This window comes from Idiotropiscis lumnitzeri, chromosome 12 (genome assembly GCF_059441095.1).
Source record: "Idiotropiscis lumnitzeri isolate Australia: NSW breed Sydney's pygmy pipehorse chromosome 12, RoL_Ilum_1.0, whole genome shotgun sequence".
NCBI classification, from domain to species: Eukaryota; Metazoa; Chordata; class Actinopteri; order Syngnathiformes; family Syngnathidae; genus Idiotropiscis; species Idiotropiscis lumnitzeri.
Genome location: NC_142402.1, coordinates 10,053,437 through 10,072,727, shown reverse-complemented (window position 1 = coordinate 10,072,727; position 19,291 = coordinate 10,053,437). Strand labels below are relative to the sequence as shown.

Sequence of the window (19,291 nt, the reverse complement as noted above, 5' to 3'; positions counted from 1 at the left end):
TATAGTAGGGAGTCATTAAATGAGCACAGTATTTTGCAGTAGTCCATAAAATGATGTAAATGCTGTGTCACCTCCGAGGCCCGAGCTGTTTTTTTTACACTCTGGGGGCTATGAGAATTAGATTTTATAGAAGGAGAAAGTGCTGGCATCAACTGCAGCTGGCAGGACAGGAGTACTGGCTATTGACTTTCCCGATTTGAACAAAGTTAAGCTATATTACACATTTAAAAAACTGCTCACGTCGCATGAGCGGGCGAAAATGTTCAAGAGTCGCACTCGCCGCATGTTCAAGTGCCTCAGTGACTCACTGTAAACAATATAGAGCCATTGGTATCTTAAAAGTCGCTGACTCATCTGCCCAACTGGTGTCACGCTCCTCTTGCCGTTTTATGTTTTAATGAGCTGAGCAGTGAATCAACGGCCTTTTGCTGAAGGTGAAAACAGAAATATTTGTCAATGGCGTTGGCGTATGTACCACAAGTGACCCACTGTTTTGTGCGCGGCCTCACTCCTCAGCTGGTACCGACTGCGGGAGACATTCACAATGTTGGTGTTTGATTACGGAACGACATCATTGCTACATTGTCATTTGGCAGGTTAGTGTCATCTCTCCTAGGTAACATTTAAAATGACAATTTTGATCAGGAACACACATCAAGACTTGAAGAAGCATTTTAAAACGCGTATTTACAGACTACTAAGGCATACTTGCGCTTCGACATCCACAGATTTGCATATTTGTGGATGTTTTTAAAATTTTTTTCTTTTTAATATTTTAGAATATTTTCACATTTATTTAGAAAACGTTCTATTATGCGCATAGTATTTTGTAAAACTTACAAAACAAAATAAACTCGAGGTTGTTCAAACATCTGCGACATAAACTCAAGTCCAGTCATTCTTATGCTGTATTTTTTGGACTAGACGGCACACTTTTTTTCCCATAGTTTGAATGGACCTGCGACTTAAAGTCAAGTATGACTTTTCTATATTAAAGGTAAAGCTCGGACTCCTACCCAATATCCCCATTTCCTAATTGTGTTGACAGCAGCAAAGAAGTTCCATTTGAATTCAAAATTTCCACTTCTAACTACATAAAATTTTTTTCTTTTAGTTTAAAATGATTTACCTTAACTACAATGTGTCACATCAAACGTGAGATTGACTTTATTTCACATGACCCCCAACATCCAATTCAAAATGCAGTGGCGTCACAGACTTCAAATTCACACGGCCGCACGATTGACTTCAGAGGCCCGCATGGCTTCTGCGGTCAGTGCTGTGATTTATCTGCTTGCTAATTGGACGACGCGCTGCGCAGCTGATTAAAGCGTCCGCCTCTGTGGCAGCCCTGTTTGCGCTGGCCGACCCCTGCTTTGGCTACCGCTGCTTTCATCACAAGTCCACAAAGCGGCTAATGAGCCTCCACTGATGTGTGAGTGTGCGTGAGCGAGAGTGACCGAGAGTGCTTAGACATCGACCGAATAGAGCGTCACCTCGCAGTCGTGACGTTAAAACTGCGTGCCTGAGGGCACGTCATTTTGACATTGGCTTTTAATACATTTGCACTACATTAACGGGCCGTGTTGCCGTGCCGAGGTTCCCAAAATCCCACGCTGGCTATTGTTTTGTTTATTTTCCATAAATTTCATCAATGTTGTTGGTGAAAGGCTTTTAACCTTTGCTTAAATCAATATGTTGCCACCGTGTAAGTAGCCCCTAAAGCCCTGCTAATTTTACTTCGCTAAATTTGAAAACACACAGCAGTGGAACCTTTTTTGATTATTTTTAGACATCTCAGTTAGTAAACACGCAATACACAGATACATATTGAGTAGATATTAGTTTGTACGATAGTGTTACTTTTGGACTTTGCCCCATTGAATCACACATTTTACCCACACTTTTAAAGCTGGCATTTTTCTCAAGTCTCCAATGTACTAATTTTGTGTAAACTGCCTGAAAGCCCCTTTTACAATATCTCTAAAAGCCGGACAGACTTGTTTTATTTTTTATTAAATACGAACAGTCACTTGGCCAATTTTTGTTGTTTCTTTTTTGTGTTTACAGGGCACTCAATTCATTTTACAATAGCAGCCCTTTGGCAAATAGTAAACAGTTCTTAGTAAGAGGCTTCAAGCTGTTTAATTCCACTCTAGTTGAAGTTTGCTAACTAAGCAAAGCAAAATGTCCGTGCATTACACATATAGTACATTTGGAAAGCATTCACAGCGCTTAAGTGTTTCTACATTTTATGTTATGGACTCATTCCAAAAGAGAATCAATTCTTTATTTTTTTCCCCTGAAAGCTCGATACACCACACCCCATCTTAACATTGTGAAATAATGTTTCTTTTTTTTTTAAAAAAATGAATATATAACAAAACAACAAAAAACATGATGAAATCACATGTATGTACTGTATGTATTCACAGCCTTTGACTCAAGCTCAAAATTGCGCTCAGGTGCATCATGTTTCCACTGATCATCCTTGAGAGATTGCAACAGCTAAAGTGGAGTTCACCTGTGGTAAATTCAGTTGATTTGACATGATTGGAAAAGCACAGGATTTTCTCAAGAGACAAATACGAGGAAGGGGACAAAAAATGTTGAAGGTTCCAATGAGCTCAGTGAGTGGCCTCCATTGTTCGTTTTTGAAAGGCGTTCCGAACTCGCTTGGATTTTCTGAGAGCTGTCTGCCAGTCTAAACTGAGCAATCACATGGTGCTGGCCTCATGAATGTCAGGCGTCCTATTTAGAGGTCAACAATACCCTCCTTTCAGTGAAGCATGGTGGTGGCAGCATCATGCTGTGGAGATGTTTCTCACGGTAGAAACCAGGAGACTAGTCACGATTGAGGGAAAGATGAATTTCGCAAAGTACAGAGACATCTTCGATTATAACCTTCTCCAGGGTGTTCAAACCTTAGACTGAGGCGAAGCTTTATCTTCCAACAGCACAAGGACCCTAAGCACACAGTCAAGACAACACAGAAGGAGTGGCTTCAGGACAACTCTGTGAATGTCCTCGATTGGCCCCGCCAGAGCCCACACTTGAATCCAGTCGAACTGAAAATGGTTTTCCATCTATGCTTGTGGCATCATATTCCAAATGACTTCAGGCTGTAATTACTGCCAAAAGTACATCAACCAAGTATTGAGCAAAGCCTGTGAATACTTTCAGTGTGTACGTATGTTTGATTTATCTATTTTTTAATTCCCCTCCAAAAAAAATGTTTTTTTTATGTTCCCATTAGGGCGTACTGTAAATTTAATTTGGGACATTTTTTATTCCTTTTGGGATGAGGCGGTAACATAAGAAAATGTGGGAAAAATTTTTAAAGGTTGTGAATAATGATAATGTGACATTCAAATAGTGATAATGCTTGGTGCAAATTTTTTTTCTTGACCCATGACCTCGCTGGCAGCGGTGAGTCAATGATTTATTATTTTTGCTCCATATTAGTGTGTCATTTATTGATTGTTGTAGCCTATAACAATATCTTAAGGTGTTCTTTAGCTGTACAGTATTCACATTGTATAGCTCCATATAAAATACTAAATGATGTGCATGCGTCACAGATGTCTATAGTAATCTGGACTGCTAATGCCGCCAAAATTTTCTGCGTGAATGCGCACCTGCACATCATTTTCATGCCCCTCTTATTATTATCCACGAAGCAATATATTTTTTTTAACCGAAACAGTTCCACAATACAATTAGGCCTTCATTATAACAATACTCAGTTCTATCTTCTTGAGCTTGTGAGAAGCTGAGTTGTCCATTTTGTACTGATGTCCATGTTTTTCTTCCACTGCTCCCAGGTGATTTAATTTTGTCATTACAGCAAATATTTTTTTTTTAAAAACACATGACATACTAGTTGTCGTGCAATTGTTGTAATATTATGCCTCTGCCAAGTAAAACGGACAGGTAACCCTGAATTCGCCGCGCAGTTGCCATCAATTTAATAGCACAGTGTCAAGCTACTTATTCAGTTATGAGTTCTAAAATGTGGAAAGGAAGCATGAATCGCGTGAAACGTAAGTACATCTAGCAACAAACGTCTAATCCAGTCATTTTAGTCAAAGTTTACATGAAGAGCACCATGGTCGAGCTTTTTTTTTTTTTTAAAGTTTGTTTTTGCTCCTGTAAAGGGCACTCTGGCTTGCAACAACCCAGGAGGGGAGGCACTTCAGGTGAAGGTGTAGATCTGCAGGGAACTTTGTCACTTTTACATGTTTGAGTTACCGCCAGACCGCCGCTTGCCAAAGCCTTGACCCTGAAGTGAACTCGGGAAACAGAAAATGGCCATGCGTCACCGCCCGGGACAGCCGTTAGTGTTGACAACAGAGAGATGAGCCAAGGTTGGGATGACGCCCAGCGTCTGGCTCAAAACTACTGAGGCAAAAACCAATGACTTTATCGACAGCTACTGAGTGATGCAATTTACACGTCGCGCTCATTTAGACCAGAGCGACCTTTTTTTTGTAGAGTCTATACTCTTATTGGAAGGGCTTACTTTTGCAGTTTTGGCCTCCATCTTGGAGATGGAAAAAATCCAACTCCTCCGGCCAGCCATCCTTTTAAAAACATTTCAATTCAATTTGTCAAAATTGAAAATGAAGTCAACTCTCCATTTGTCGTCGTAAACATGATTCAAAATACACAGTTTTTGTGCAGGAAATCTTTTTTTTTTTTTTTATTTACTTTTCTTCATGTAGAATACAGAGAACTTGTTACTCGCCTCAAGTGTTATTTGCCTGACCGTGCTTTGTCATCTCCATCCACCCTAACCCTAAAAGTGTGAATGTGGATGAAATATGCAGGGTTGTTTATTCTTCTGACAAATGAATGATCTTTTTGGTGGCCTCCACATGCCACTTGAGATACAAGCGACTCGATGTAGGAGATTTTCAACATATGTGCTGTCCTGGCAAACATTTTGCTTTGCTTATATTGCAGTAGTCAATTCTCTGGGAAAAATAGTGAGCAGTTCTGAAAAAAAGGGACTTCAAGCTGTTTAATGCCACTTCCAGTTGAGGCTTACTGACAAACTAAATGTATATCAAAGAGAAAATAATGTATTTAAAACAACCAAATCGTTTCATATTTCACTCTGGTTGCTAAATGCTAATGCTAAATAGCATCTATGTTGCGGTGCTAACACTTAACGCAACGGATGTAACAGCATTCCCTTATATACTTCTTTGTCTTCTGAAAAGAATGACGAATAGTCCCGTGCTGATGAGCTGAGAGATGTTGAGACATTTCAATAATGTCTGTCTGTCTGTCGTGTACTTCCTCCTGGGGTTGAGTGCAATATTCAGTGCTCATTTTCCTAATTAAAATATGTTATGATATGAGTGTTTTGAGGATAACTGTGGTCAAGGAACAAATTAAGATCATGTCTCAAGGCACTACTCTGTGTATCCATCCAGGTAAAATGCATTTATTTTAGGGATCTTGCACATAATACAACCACTTTTAATTCATGGAAAGCGCTTTGCTTTACATGTATGAAAAGTGCGATGCTAATAGAGGTTGATTGAGTTTGACTGAAAAGGTCTCAAGGAAGGACACATTCCGAAAATGTAAAAGAAACTTTTGGCCAATCCCGGGGCTGGTTGTCTGACAAACACTTAGTAGGGAAACACCAAAGAGAGCCGCAATTAGAAGCTTGCGTTTTAGTTTAGCTAGACTGATGGGTGACGCAAAATTGCATCACCCATTTTGCCTACGGCATGTAATGTTGGTCCAACCTGGAATTTCGCAGCGGTTTAAAGAATTCGCCATGAAAACGGGTCAGAGGGCCTGTTTGCAGCTTTAATATTCATTTTGCATTTAATCAATAAATTGGATTGGGCCAAGTTAATTCTTCGTCTTCACCAAGTCACGCACACTCTAAAATATCTCAAACAGAAAAGTGTTCTATTTTTGTTTTTTCATTTTCACCTCCAGTCATTGTCCATGTTCTTTGGTATATGTTTCCTCGTCCGTTTTTTGGGGGAATTGAACATACAGTAGTGGCTGGATGCTCATGCAACCTTGGACTCTTCCCCCGTCATCCAATGCAAAAAGCAAAGTGATGCCTCGATGGGAGATTACGTATTATGACGGATAATGATCCCAAAGTGTGACTATTACTGGCACCCGCATTTGCTATTTCGATGCATAGATAGCCTTAACGACTTGCTTGGGAATTTAATGAGATCTGAATTTTTTATGTACCTCCAAATGGCCGCCGCCGTTAATGTCGTGATTGTGATACGTGGGCTTTAAGGCGATGGGTGCTGTGACGAGAATAGCTGAGCCGAGTGCAGTTGTCACGATGACGAGCATATCTTTGGCCTGTGTCATTCGCAGCCTTTGTCAGAGTCATTTGAGTCATTAATTTTTGGACGACTTGATTGTTGAGTCTTTTTGTTTTGTCTGTCACTGTGATCGTTATTAAATTCCGAAGGCGAAAATTTAGAAAATGTAAATTCCACTGTGTCATAATAACTCATTTGGATACATTTTGTCACATAGTGAACTTCAAGGCGAGACTTTAATTCATCCGGCAATGTCCATCCATCTTCTGTACCGCTTCTCCTCACTAGGATCGCAGGGGGTGCTGGAGCCTATCCCAGCTATCTTCGGGCAGTAGGCGGGGGACACCCTGAACTGGTTGCCAGCCAATTGCAGGGCACACAGAGACGAACAACCATCCGCGCTCACACTCATACCTAGGGGCAATTTAGAGTGTGAAATCGGCCTGCCATGCACGTTTTTGGAATGTGGGAGGAAACCGGAGCACCCAGAGAAAACCCACACAAGCACGGGGAGAACATGCAAACTCCACACAGGATGGCCGGAGCCGGGATCGTACCCACGCCCGATGCTGTCTCTCACTGTGAGGCCATCGTGCTAACCAGTCGGCCACCGTGCCGCCCATCTGGCAATGTGTCGCTCTTAATGTCTTTTTTTTAACATTCCTGGAGAATTTTATGTTAGTGTAAGAACCACAGGCAAAAATATAGCAACCTAAAACCCATATCCAAATTTTTGTGCACTTTTTGTTTTTTCCATTTTTTTTTTGTCTCCTTAGCTTGATAGAGCTCATTGAATTCCCTCAAGCCTTTGGGAGCAGCTATGTGCGTTAGCAACTACCTGACATATCCCTCTGGTTGGTTAGTTGTATTCACTCCATGATAAGTTACTAAAAAATCATGACGAGAGAGTGTTCCCCCAGAATCCAGCTTTAATCGAAGCAGACTTTTCTAAAACAAAATTATTGGGTTGCTTTATATATAAAGTGTAATTCTCTGCGTTTTTTGTTGAGATTGAGAGTAAACTTTGATTGGGAGTGGCTTTAAGCAGATTGAAGTGCCTATATATACGTCAATGTGGGCATGTATTGATCCGTGAGTTTATGGCGATGCTAATCTCAGAGTTGTTAAGTTTGAGAATTAGTGTTGTCCCATCACTATCAATAGTTGGCAAAATAACTTTTTTTTTATGTGACTGTGAATTTTGTATTTATCACATTCACATTCTGTCAGTAGCGAATCACATTATTATTTTTAACTACGTCTCCCTTCATCATTGTTATTGTCACATTGCAGACCACATCTTAATTTACTGTATTAACCGCAGAGCAAATAAACAATCACAATTGCTTTTCTTTCTATTTGTCTTTTCCCATCCGCAAGGATATTTGCTATCATTATTGTTCGACCTTGGCGAAGGTCTGCGCTCAGCTGATTTTCTTTGTTCCACTCTGTCTGCGCTTGTGTGATATCAAATCTTGATGCATGTTGCACAACTAATGTCGCCGGGTGCGTCATTCACTTAAGACAAATGAACAGCTCCCTTAAATAGAAGCCAGCTTTTTCCCATTTGGAAACAAAACTCTGGTAGTGTAGTCATAACTAACTATCTCACCTCATATTGTTTAAAAAGCTAAAAATGCTGAGCCATAGCCATAACCAAAATAGCAGAACTATTAACCAAAGCACAGCTCGAGTCTCTCCAATGAATTTAAGTGTGAAGAACCTTTTCAAATTCACTATGCAACATCAAAGATATTTGCAGAGATGGCGTCTTTAGCGACAATCGGCATTTCAGCCGAGTCTGACAATATGATCATCTTATGATGATGATGTTTATGGGCTCGTGTTATTATCCGTTGTAGTCATCTTTAATGTGTTTTAAAACTCCAGTTTCACTTGTCATAAATTGTAATTTACCTGTGGTTCTCCTACTGGAGGCCTTGTAATGCAACCTGTTGATGACTAATGCCCTCAGAGAACATCCTTTTTTAAGTTCATCCTTAAAGGGGAAGTTGACCCCAAAACAATCTTTACAATAAAATGTTCAATTTGCCTTCACAAGTCTAAACATGGCATTGTGTTTAATATTGCTTGTGTGGAATATGAGTGAAGCAGCAAAATCCACCCGTTTTTAGCCATCTCATGGGGCCGCCATTTTGCCACACAAATTAATGGAAAGTTATCACATTTGCTCAGGGTTCATGTACCAATCGCAGCTTACCTCTTTTCTGAAGAAGAGCTAGGATTGGTCGTTATCTGAGCAACTGTGATCTCTAATATGGCTTGCTGCTTAATCCGTATTCCGCAGACGCAATATTAATGAACAAGTGCGTCTGCATAGAACAGTCTTGTAAAAAAATTTGGGTTTAAAATTTCACAAAAAAAAAATTCCAATATCCCAACCTTTTTCGCGAGTTTTGTATTTGTTAATATTGGTAAAATCAGAAGCCATCATCCCATGTCGGTGTGAAATATGACATGGCGGAACCAGTTGTAACATGCTCTTCTGCATTCACAACTTGCATTCAATTCCGAATGCTGACTTTCCAAGCTTTTTTTTTTTTGACATAGCCGTTGTCCTATTAACACTTCCCGACCTCCCTGGGATCCAGTTCCCGGGTGTGCAAACCCGCGAACAGCAAACCGTGAAATTTCCAAGCAATTGGTGTCGACACTTTCCCCTCGCTCTGACCTGCAGTCACCCGCCTGCCGCTGCAGGTCCCCCGAGAGGGCGTCATAGTTCCACAAAAAGCCGTGATGAAGAGTGCATTTAGGCAAGCGCGCCTTTGAAGAGTACATCAGCAGGCTTCTTGATGCCCGGGTGAACCTGTTGCACCAGAGCCATCACCGCAGATGAAAGGGAGAGACGCGTTTGAGGTGTTGCCCCGGCTTTATCCAGGCATCATGCATCAAGTAATTGAAAGACCACAGAGTGTGGCAGGGAAGGCGCTTTGGTAGGCCGGGTTGAGTCATTCTTGCAAGTTTCGGAGAAAAGAATATGAAGCTTGATGTTCTTATCACCTTGTTAGTTGACAGAGGAAAGAAGTAAATATACTGGTCTCGTTTGCGGAACGTCAATGCTCAACCACAGTCTTGTTTCGCCGTAGGAAATGATGGACAGTGAATATACGACTATTTAGGTTTTGGAATAAACAGCTAAAAGCCATTTTTTTTTTTTTTTTTTTTTTTAGGAATTTACAAATTCTATCTGCCATGCTCCATTTACATCTGCGAAGTTGTGTCACCGTTCATCCGTTCAAATCGCAACAAAATTAGTGGCAGGTAATTGACACACCACAACCCAACATTTTGGGGGACATTCAGCTGAATGTGTCAACGAACAGTTTGAAGCCGCTTTTTTCTTAAGAATATTTACCAACGTTGTCTGCCAAACTACTCCTTGTTGTGAAATGTCACTTACCTTTATAAACCGCTCGTATCGTTTGTGCTTGCAAGTCAAAGCAAAAAACTAGCAGATTGATGGCTCGAATCTCAAAAAACAAGCAAATAGTGTCGCTCGTATCTCAAAGCACCACTGTAGTGACCATATAAACCACAACAAAATATTGTGACCTCATCACACCGGCCTAAGTCTCACCCATTTTGCTGTTTTTGCAACTATAGTCAACAGCGAGAGGAGGGATTGTTATGATTACGTGCCACAATGCCGCTTGTGTTGGGGCTGCCCATGTGAGATGCTGAGATGCTCTCATTGGATCAGCGTAATCTTGGTCAGTTCAGCGTCAACGCCGCTGTCTGCATGCTAGTTAATCCCGCTCTGCTCTGCAAATGTATTATTTGCATGTTTAGATGACAACAGGCTGTATTTCTGATCATCACAATGTCAATGTCAGTTTATATCAGCTGGCAACTGTATAGATTACTTTTGCTGCATTAATGTTAATCCTGTGCTGTTGGGTGTGTCAAGAGTATTTTTTCCCCCTCCCTGGGGGGTTCCCTTTAAATTCAGATGACAAAAGGATGCGCTGGAGTACATGAAGTGCGTGCAAAATGCATTGACAGTAAAAAAACAAAACAAAACTGCAAGATCTACACTTGCGGATGATGTCAAGTTGGCTGTGGGTGGGCACTTAGAGACGCCTTCCAACCGTGATTGTGCATCTGTATGTGAAATGTCACCAACCGCCCTCCTGTTTTTGGAAGTATCTGACATTGTTACAAATTGAATAAAGCACCTATATCTCAAATTTGTGCCAAAAAGTAAAAGCAAAAAAATAAAATAAAATAATTGGCCAAATGACGACTCTATCTCAAATCCCCTAAATCAGGTCACTCATATCTGAAGGCAATGCTGAAAAATCTCACTGCACACTGTCAAAAAAAAAAAATGTCACGAAACATATATATAGTATATTTAAATAAATTTCACTTTTGTCTTAATTTACCGACAACTTTACTTATTAGTTTGTTAACCAATTTTTGTTATTAATGTGATATTTTTCAGTGATTAAGTGATTGGTTTGATAAAAGAAATGGAAAATGGGGATGGCAACCCCAAGTGGATAAAAATAATAGCTGCATCTCACGTGCAAATTGTATTACAGTTATGCACAATGCTTTAAAATATTCCTTGTAAATTATGAGGATTTTGTGGGTGTGGTCTATTACACCTGCATTAAATGAGGATTAACATATTGATATTCCAAATATTTTTTGCACACCTTGTATGTATACAGCTTCTGTGCTGCCTCTTGCTTGCAGTTTTTTCATTTTCTTCCCTCAAGACACCCTTTCAGTTCTTTTTTTTTTCCCTTCGAATTTTAGTGGCTTTTGTTGTCATGTGAACGTTTTCATAGTAATCCTGCTCATTCAATACCGTCATCCACTCTTCTCTTATCTCCCCTCCCTCTTCGCCTGCCAGCGGATGAAACGGAACATGGTTTCTCATTATCAGCCCTGACTCCTCCCTCTTTGACTGCCACCGTTTCTCCTCTCCCTCCCCGGTGTGTGTGAAGAGCTCGGCAGTGGTGCGCGTTAATCCCGGATTGCGCTGCCCTGCCGTCATTGCTGAGCGTCATTGCTGAGCGAGCATGGCACGGCTGCAGGACCCCTGTACTCGCGCAGGAGACGAGTGAGCATTCCGGACAGTTGAGAAAGCGCACAGCTGCCTCAGCTTTTAAGACTCTCTCGCAGAATTGAACAAGAGGGGACAGAAAAGATTAAAAGGGGGGGGAATGGAAGCGTGCCGGCCGGCACAACGTAGCTGTGGGCGCCAGTGTGAATGAAGAAAGAGGCAACGTCGGGTCACACATTGCCATCTCGCTCCCTTTCGCACGTGAGGGATTAAAGTTTTTCTTCTTTTCTGCCGCTCTCCCGTTGGCACAAGTGTCGTCACTCGTGAGTGCGCGCGTGTGTCATGGAGTCTCCTACCAAAGAGATTGAGGAGTTTGAAAGCACGGCCCTCCAGTACCTCCAGCCGGAACAAATTGAGAAGATCTGGCTCAGGCTCAGAGGACTGTGAGTATTACCACTTTTCCTCAACAAGTGTGTGTGAGTGTGTGTCAGTGACGTATGAATGATGCCAGACAGAGCTCGCGAATCCTAAACAATTATGATGAATAATGGAGTGTGTTTCGGGTGACGCACCAAAAGTAGGTGAGGGAGCATGTTGAGACAAAAAGCCAGGAAACGTTAAAGAAGTTGTTTTTTCAACGCTTGTCTGTAACACTTAAACTCCCAAACCGTAGAATTACTTGATTTCTGGATCAAATTGACAACTCTCTGTTCGATTACATGCACTCCCCATTCCACCTCTGAAACCGGGAAATTTGTGGCAGACCTTCATGCATCTCGTGCGACTCACTTTCATAAACAAACTCTGCAAAAGAGAAAACAAAATGGCTGAATGGAGTTTGTATTTGAGAAGCCAGTAATGCCAAATGTTGAAATTAAAATTATAGCTCTCCATCTGATTGACATAGCAGCCAAGTTACAGGAATTTAAAATGTGAATCTGTGCTTTATGCTTTTTCCTCCCGCAAACACAATTCGGTGCATGACAGCGGCAGTTTCTGCTGTGACAAAATTTACATAAACTCTGTTATGACTGCGAGACTCTTTCTGGATGAGATAACTTGTTAGTGCAGTTTGTATACAACTTGTTGGTCAGAGACACAAAAGGGAAGACAGATCTGAAACTTCAAATCCCAACTGACGTCCTAACTTCAAATCTGTAAAATGTTGCCATGTTGCTACTTTTCACACCAAACGGCAACAAACACAAAAACTAGAGGCAGTCTGAAAAGGGATTCAGAAGGTTCAATTTCCTGTTAAGCAGAATATGAATCGTCAGCCGCTCTAGTGTTTTGCGATGGTTGACGCAGGAAATTTACTGCCTGTTCACGTCGCCCTCGTCCTTTCTCTCTTTTTGTGCCGTTTTTTCATTTGATTACACATAAAAGAGGCGGACTCAGAGCGTTGACATTTTTACAAGATATTTTCAAACCGATGCCTGTTTGCCAAGCAATCAACACCTTCCTTGACCTTTCTTGGCTCCCGGAACTCAGCGTTGCGTTCCGCGCCCAAGATGGAGTGGCAATTAGCTTTTATGCGCTCTTGAGTTCTCGTCATTGCGAGCCAGCAACAGGGGATCTAAAGCTTTCGTAATGCGATTGTGTCCTTGTTCTTAAGCGTTATCACGCTATCATTAAGGTTGCTTATCATACTTTATTCCCATTCCGCGGATTGGTCCTTATTTCCTTCTGTCTTCCGCTCCCCTTCACCGACCTCCATCATCCGCTGCCACATTGAGTTTCCTCGGCCGACTTCCATTTTGTCACAGTCTTAACTTTGCCATCACAACGCTGTCCCGTCCAGATATCTGACATTTGACAGTCAGCCCGGATGATGATCCGCGTGAGTCCTTAGAGTGTTCCCGAGGCACATCAGATGTCACTTTAGTCGCTGTCTGAAGAAAGGGAGCTCCAGATGTTGACAGGGCGTCAGTGGACTCACATGTGGACAGCGGCGGTGTTGTAGAAACCGCTTAAACCGAGACAGTGCAGAACAAGACCACCACTGAGAGATGCAGCTTGATGATTTGCTATTTTTAGTCACGGCTGGTCTTAATATAGCCAGATTCGCCAATGTTTGAATCGGAGACGAGCACAAGTTAAATGATAATGTATTCAGAGTCCAAAGTTGTCTTAAATGACATGCATTTTTGGCAGGCTTTTTCTCAAAATACCCCAGGAGTTAAGAAATACAGCACGTGTGCACACGATTTATTTTCAACCCCACTCAACTCAGCCTGTTTCGAGATCAACAATGACAACAATGCCAAGTACATCTTTCATCGCGATGACAGAGCTATCGAGTGAGCTTCCAGAAAGAAAGCAATTGCGTTGTCACCTGTGCTGCTGACTTACATTCGTTCCCAAATACAAATAACTTCATCAACATTCAAGTATGTGCAAGACTCGCACACCGGAGCTGCTGTTGGCCATAGCTCACCATGAGACACTCACACGCAGACTCGCTGATGTCACACACTACTCCCTAAAGCCCCGCCTCCTAAAGGCATATGTACAGTAATCGATACAATAAGTACAGAACTTTTTTACACTTTATGCTTGGATTTTTTTCTCTCATATCTTACTTTATACAACTATAACTAACTACGCTTTAAAATATTTCCCCGTATTAGGGCTGGGAAATTATGGGGAATGTTATAATCATAATTATTGTGATTGATATTGAAATCATGACTAATAAAAGTGATTGATTGATTCTGTTTTGCAGTATCTTAGACTCATGCCCATCCATCCCTTCATGAAAACTTTATTTTTTTAACATTCTTTTTGTCAAGTCCAAAATGACTTTGTAAATGTCATGCTTCTAACATTTACATTGTGCTGCTGCCCCACATTTGTTGCATCCATACTTTTGCTGTATTGCGTCTTTGCACACATTCAACCCGTGAATACTCATCTCTCATCTCTTTATCGTATTTATTTCATCGTATTCTTGGGACTTACCAGGCTAACCTGGGACATCGGGTATGATATTTCATGCCATTTCACGTGGAAATGTGTGTTGGTTTAACAATAAAACTTAATTAAATCCTGGAAAACTCAACTTGGAATATAACTTGATAGACCAATCAAAAAATAAATAAAGTACTAAATAATATACTAATAGCGATTAAAAAAAAAAATAAAAAAATAAAAACATAAAAATGTGATCCTTTCGGCTGTGCGTGTGTTAGCCTCATAGGGGCAGTGTGGTACCGTCCATGCACAGTATGGAGTGCACGCTTTCAAGAGATGAGAAGAGTTGAAGGAAGTTGAGATTGAGCTCTATTAATACATAACTTGTATTTCCCAGATTGAGAAGAATATTTGCCTTTGAGTACTGTCATATGTGTTCCTAAAATGTTTTTGCGTGAATATTCGATTCAGAAGTCGATGCGAATTTCTCCTTAGCATGTCAATGGGATTTTACATTGACTTTAGCGTTAGCACTGGCAATGTTTTCAAAACGTTGTATGTCCCGTATTTACATACATAATGTGTGTTATTGTGTAGTGTGTACTTTCACATTGTACATGGCAATCGCTGGTTTTCGATTCTAATATTTTAAGATTGAGCAAAGCCAAAATCAAAATTCAAGATTACGTTTCAATTAATTGCCCAGCTCTACTATACATCATGTATTTTCACCAATCGAAATGTCTCCTTTGAGAGCAAAGCTCACTCAACACATGGCCGTTTGGCATGTCTCTATGGTGATGTGGTGACATTTACTGTATGCGCTGTAAGCTGCCATCCGACTGCATGATTGGTGCGCCTGTCATGACACAGAGTGTCTTACGGGGTGCACCAATCACCCGTAGATGGTGAGCGTATTGGCTTTAGACACGTTTTGTCCTTTCTACGCAGTCAATTATGCGGCGTCAAATTTTGTGACATCCCCGAACAGCGTGTTGTGCTTTACTATCCCGCCATATTCTACCCCAATTGACAAATTGCCCCTTTATGCCTTTGCATTGTTTCCAATGGATTACCATAAATAAATTACACGTCCGCCACGGACCGACCTCGCTGTTGACACCCCTGATTAAAGGAAATCAATTAATTATTTAATGACTTTATCAAGAGTTCATCATGGAAGGCTCCCTTGAGGGATAGGCGACTTTGACTCAAGGTGGAAGACCACCAGATGACAACATGAAATAATAATTTACAAATGTTATCCAAAAAGCTCTCTCAAAACATACTCATGTTTTAAAATGAAATGTGTAAATCCAGTCATTCAAATTTTACAATTTGATGAGCGGGTTGAAGGATGTGGTGATAGGTTTTGCCGTCCTGTTTGCCCATCGTCTTCCCCTTTTAACCTCCGTCGCAACTCAAACAAGATCTGGCACTATGAACACGACAGAGTGCGTTCATGCCAATCGTTTAAATCACTGGACGCCGGCCAGATAATAGCCGTTTTCTTTTTTTCTATGGAGTTCCTCAGCTCGAGGATGGAGCTCTACCTAGAAGGATTGAGAAACAAATCAAACCAAGTGCTGTCAATTGTGCCTGAGCAGCATTTCAATCCAAGCCCACGTGTTTTCGGACTCAAGTGGGACCCCCTCAACTCGTCGATGATGAGTGCCTGAAGTGTGTGTATGCATTGGGCTTTTAGAGGCACGCTGGCGGAGGCGTGGGTGTTTGTTTCAGGCCAAATGTTAGCGTAAGTGATAGTAGGTGTGTGTAGGCTCCACGTCGTATTAAAGTAGGCAGGATGTCAGAGGGTGGAGTGGATGTGTGCACGCGTTTGTGTGAGTGAATGCTCATGTTTTATTCATGCTGTTCTCCTAAATTATCTGCCTAAGTAATTGCACTGTTGTTGAGTTTACTGCGTCTACTTGACAAGCTTATGCTATTTCTGTTATATAAATAAATTAATCTCAATAAATGTCAGACAGGATTGCTTTTGTATTCTTTGCTTTAACCACTTTTGAAGTCTGTATTCGTAGTAATTCTGTGGTTATTGCATTGTCTTTGATAGTTTCTCATTTGCCTTGAGTACAAGTACTCTTGAAAGTACTTAACAGTCAATCCAAATGTAACTTGGTGTTTATCTTTGGCAGGCGGAAGTACAAGAAGACATCCCAGAGGTAAGACTTGACGATGGAACATTGGACTACCCTCATCACATCCCAGATGATTTTACCTCCATCACTTTGTTACCGAGGAATATTGGGGCCGCATAAGAAAAAAAAAACACTACTGAAGATTCAGTGTTACGGGAAGAAAGTCGCTATTTTTTATTCGAATAAATAAACTGTAATCCATCCCTCTATTTTCTTTTGCTTACTTGGTGTCGGCTCACAGGGCAGCATTTTAATTCGGGAAGGCCACACGTCCCTCTCTCCACCTACTTTGTCCAGCCCTTCTCGGGATCCCAAGGCGTGTCCGGGTCAGGGAAACATAAACTCTGAAGCGCGTTTTGGGGAATCCCCAGGGCCTCCTCCCGGTGGGACATGCCCGGGACTCAGATACTCGAGCCTCCTCATCTGGGTGCTTGCAACGTGGAGGAGCAGCAGCTCTACTCTGAACCACTCATGGATGATTGTGCTTCTCACCCTTTATAAAGGAGAGCATAGAAAACTAATTTCGGCGGATTGCATCAGTAAACTTCTTTTGGTCAGGTCATGACCCAGTGCTGATGATGGTTGGAACAGAGGTCGACTGGTAAATCTAGAGTTTTGCCTTTTGGCTCAGTTCCTTCTTCATCATGGAAGACCGATAGAGAGTCTGCATCACTGCAGTGCTCCCGCTCCATCCCTCAGCACAATTAGATACTCCTACTCATTGGGCAGTATCTCAACTTCAACACAGAGAGACACCCAACCAGTTTCAGAGATTCAGAGATCATTGAATCACATCCAAAGTACTTCACACTTAGCTGTGAACATCTCCAGTGAGAGTTGAAGATTGTGGCTTAATAAAGTCAGAAGAACCACATCATATACAAAACAAAGACTCAATAATGAGGTCAAAACCCAATCCTCGATGACTCAGCTGCGCATAGAAGTCTGTGAAGGTTAAGAACAAAATCATTCACTGACAAAGGGCAGTCTTGTTAGAGGCCAACCCTCACTGGAAACAAATCTCAGGCAATGTGGACCAAACTCTGTCGTCACTCATACGGTGATCGAATATCCCACCTTATCCTTAAAATCACCCACGGGAATGATTGAAAACCTTCTCCAAGTCTACAAAGCACATGTAGACTGGCTGACGAACTCCCATGTACCCTCGAGGACTCTGCTGTCCTTTGTTCCACGGCCAGAAAGAAACCACATTTGTACTCCTTAATCTGAGATTTGATTTGTTGATGGACCCTAAATGAACCTGTGTATGATCCCGCTGGGTTCCCTTCCACACCACCACCGCTTTTTGCCAATCCAAATTCACGGTCCCCAATATCCACTTGATGTTGCAAAACCATGTCAACCAGCACAGTCTCACGGCATGTAGAGACTTGAAGAACTCCGTGCGTATCTCAACCAGCTCCCAGGCTTTTCTACCGACAAGCTTTTTGACCACCTCAGCGTCCTCAACCCCAGTCTCTGCTTCGTCATATTTGGATGTGTCAGTAGAATTGAGGTCTTCAAAGTATTCTTCCCAACGACTCACAATGTTTTGAACCGAGGTAATCCCATTATACCTGCTGCACCCCACCCTGAGACGCTGGACGGTTTACCAGAATTTCCTCCAAGCCATCTAGAAGTCATTCTCCCAGGCCTCACCTGAACTCTGGCAACAAAAAAAAGTTCTTAATGTTATGAGAAAACAAGCTGCAGTATCAGGCAAATAAATTTATGATGAGTAAAGAGATTTTACGAGTCACGAGATTGAAGTAGTACTGTATTGAGGAAAAAATCTTCATTTTACGAGGATAACGCTCTAATCTTAAGACAAAAACATCCTAGTATTTCAAGAAGAAAAAATTTCCTTTTTATAGAATGACAATGTAACGAGAACAAGGAAATGTTATTAAAAAGTATTGTAGTTTTTATGTTAAAAGAATAAAATAGTTACAAGAAAGATGTTGCAGGTTCATGCAAACTAAGTAATGACATAAAACCGCTTTGCTTTGCAAGACTCAAATTGTTAATGATATTGGAAAATGTTGTAATGTTATTAGAAAAGTCTTAAACTTGTTAAGATTAGGCCTCTTTGAAACCAATCAATAGGTTGCCGGTTTACCTCTGCTGGACCTTGTATTTTTAATGCCAGCTACACTGACAGTAACTACCAGAAGACTGTAAATTCTTAGTAGAACTGTTTAACAGATGCCAGAAAGATTGACACAAGGTTGTAGAGCTTTTATACTGCCAGGTGTCCCCTTCTCCAAAATGATCCCTATTCTTAGATTTCATTAGCCGCACCCACCGCTAGGAGTGCAGCCTCTCCAAAACAACATGTTTGTATGTTCTATGTGTGACTTCAATGTCTTAACTGGTTTCAATTGGTAAGTGTGCCAGGATGCAGATTGATTGGACGATGCAGAATGAGGACAAAGTGTGCCGTAGAGGCCTAATCTAACAATATCGCGAGAATAAAGTTCTAACGTTTTGACTTTTAAGTTACGCAACTGCACGTCAATAATACCTCACTTGCATATATTGTCTAATCGCTGCGCCACAGATTTCATCTGTTGCTGGGGTGGTCTGGAATATCACTCCTGCAATAAATGAGCGATTCCAGTATTGCATACTGTAACTCAGGGCAAATGTATGAAAAGAATATCGCAAATCCTTGGTTCTCCATGATTACGATAGCAAGTGCACTTAGAATGAAAGTGGCCATGACATGTTTACCTGTATACAGTGTGCCGTTTCTTTGCGCTTCCATTTTTTTCCTCTAAATTGATACTCCCTCCCCAGGTTAGACATTAGTCCCGTGCTGTTACTTGAGTCATAAATATCTGATCGCAGTATGCATTCAGAATCACTTT

General features: G+C 41.3%; 1 protein-coding gene across 5 annotated transcripts in view; it reads left to right on the top strand.

Moving 5' to 3' along the window:
• Window positions 1–19,291, top strand: part of pde1cb (phosphodiesterase 1C, calmodulin-dependent b) — a 90,486-nt gene that overhangs the window by 22,756 nt on the left and 48,439 nt on the right. For 2 of the 5 annotated variants that reach the window (XM_088311121.1, XM_088311123.1), the window contains exon 4: window positions 16,416–16,442. The exons of 2 other annotated variants lie outside the window; for them this stretch is intronic. In XM_088311121.1, coding sequence (XP_088167247.1) covers window positions 16,416–16,442 — 27 coding nt within the window. Of the gene's footprint in view, window positions 1–11,290; window positions 11,793–16,415; window positions 16,443–19,291 lie in introns of those variants that run through there. One more of the 5 variants, XM_088311125.1, reaches the window with a different exon arrangement.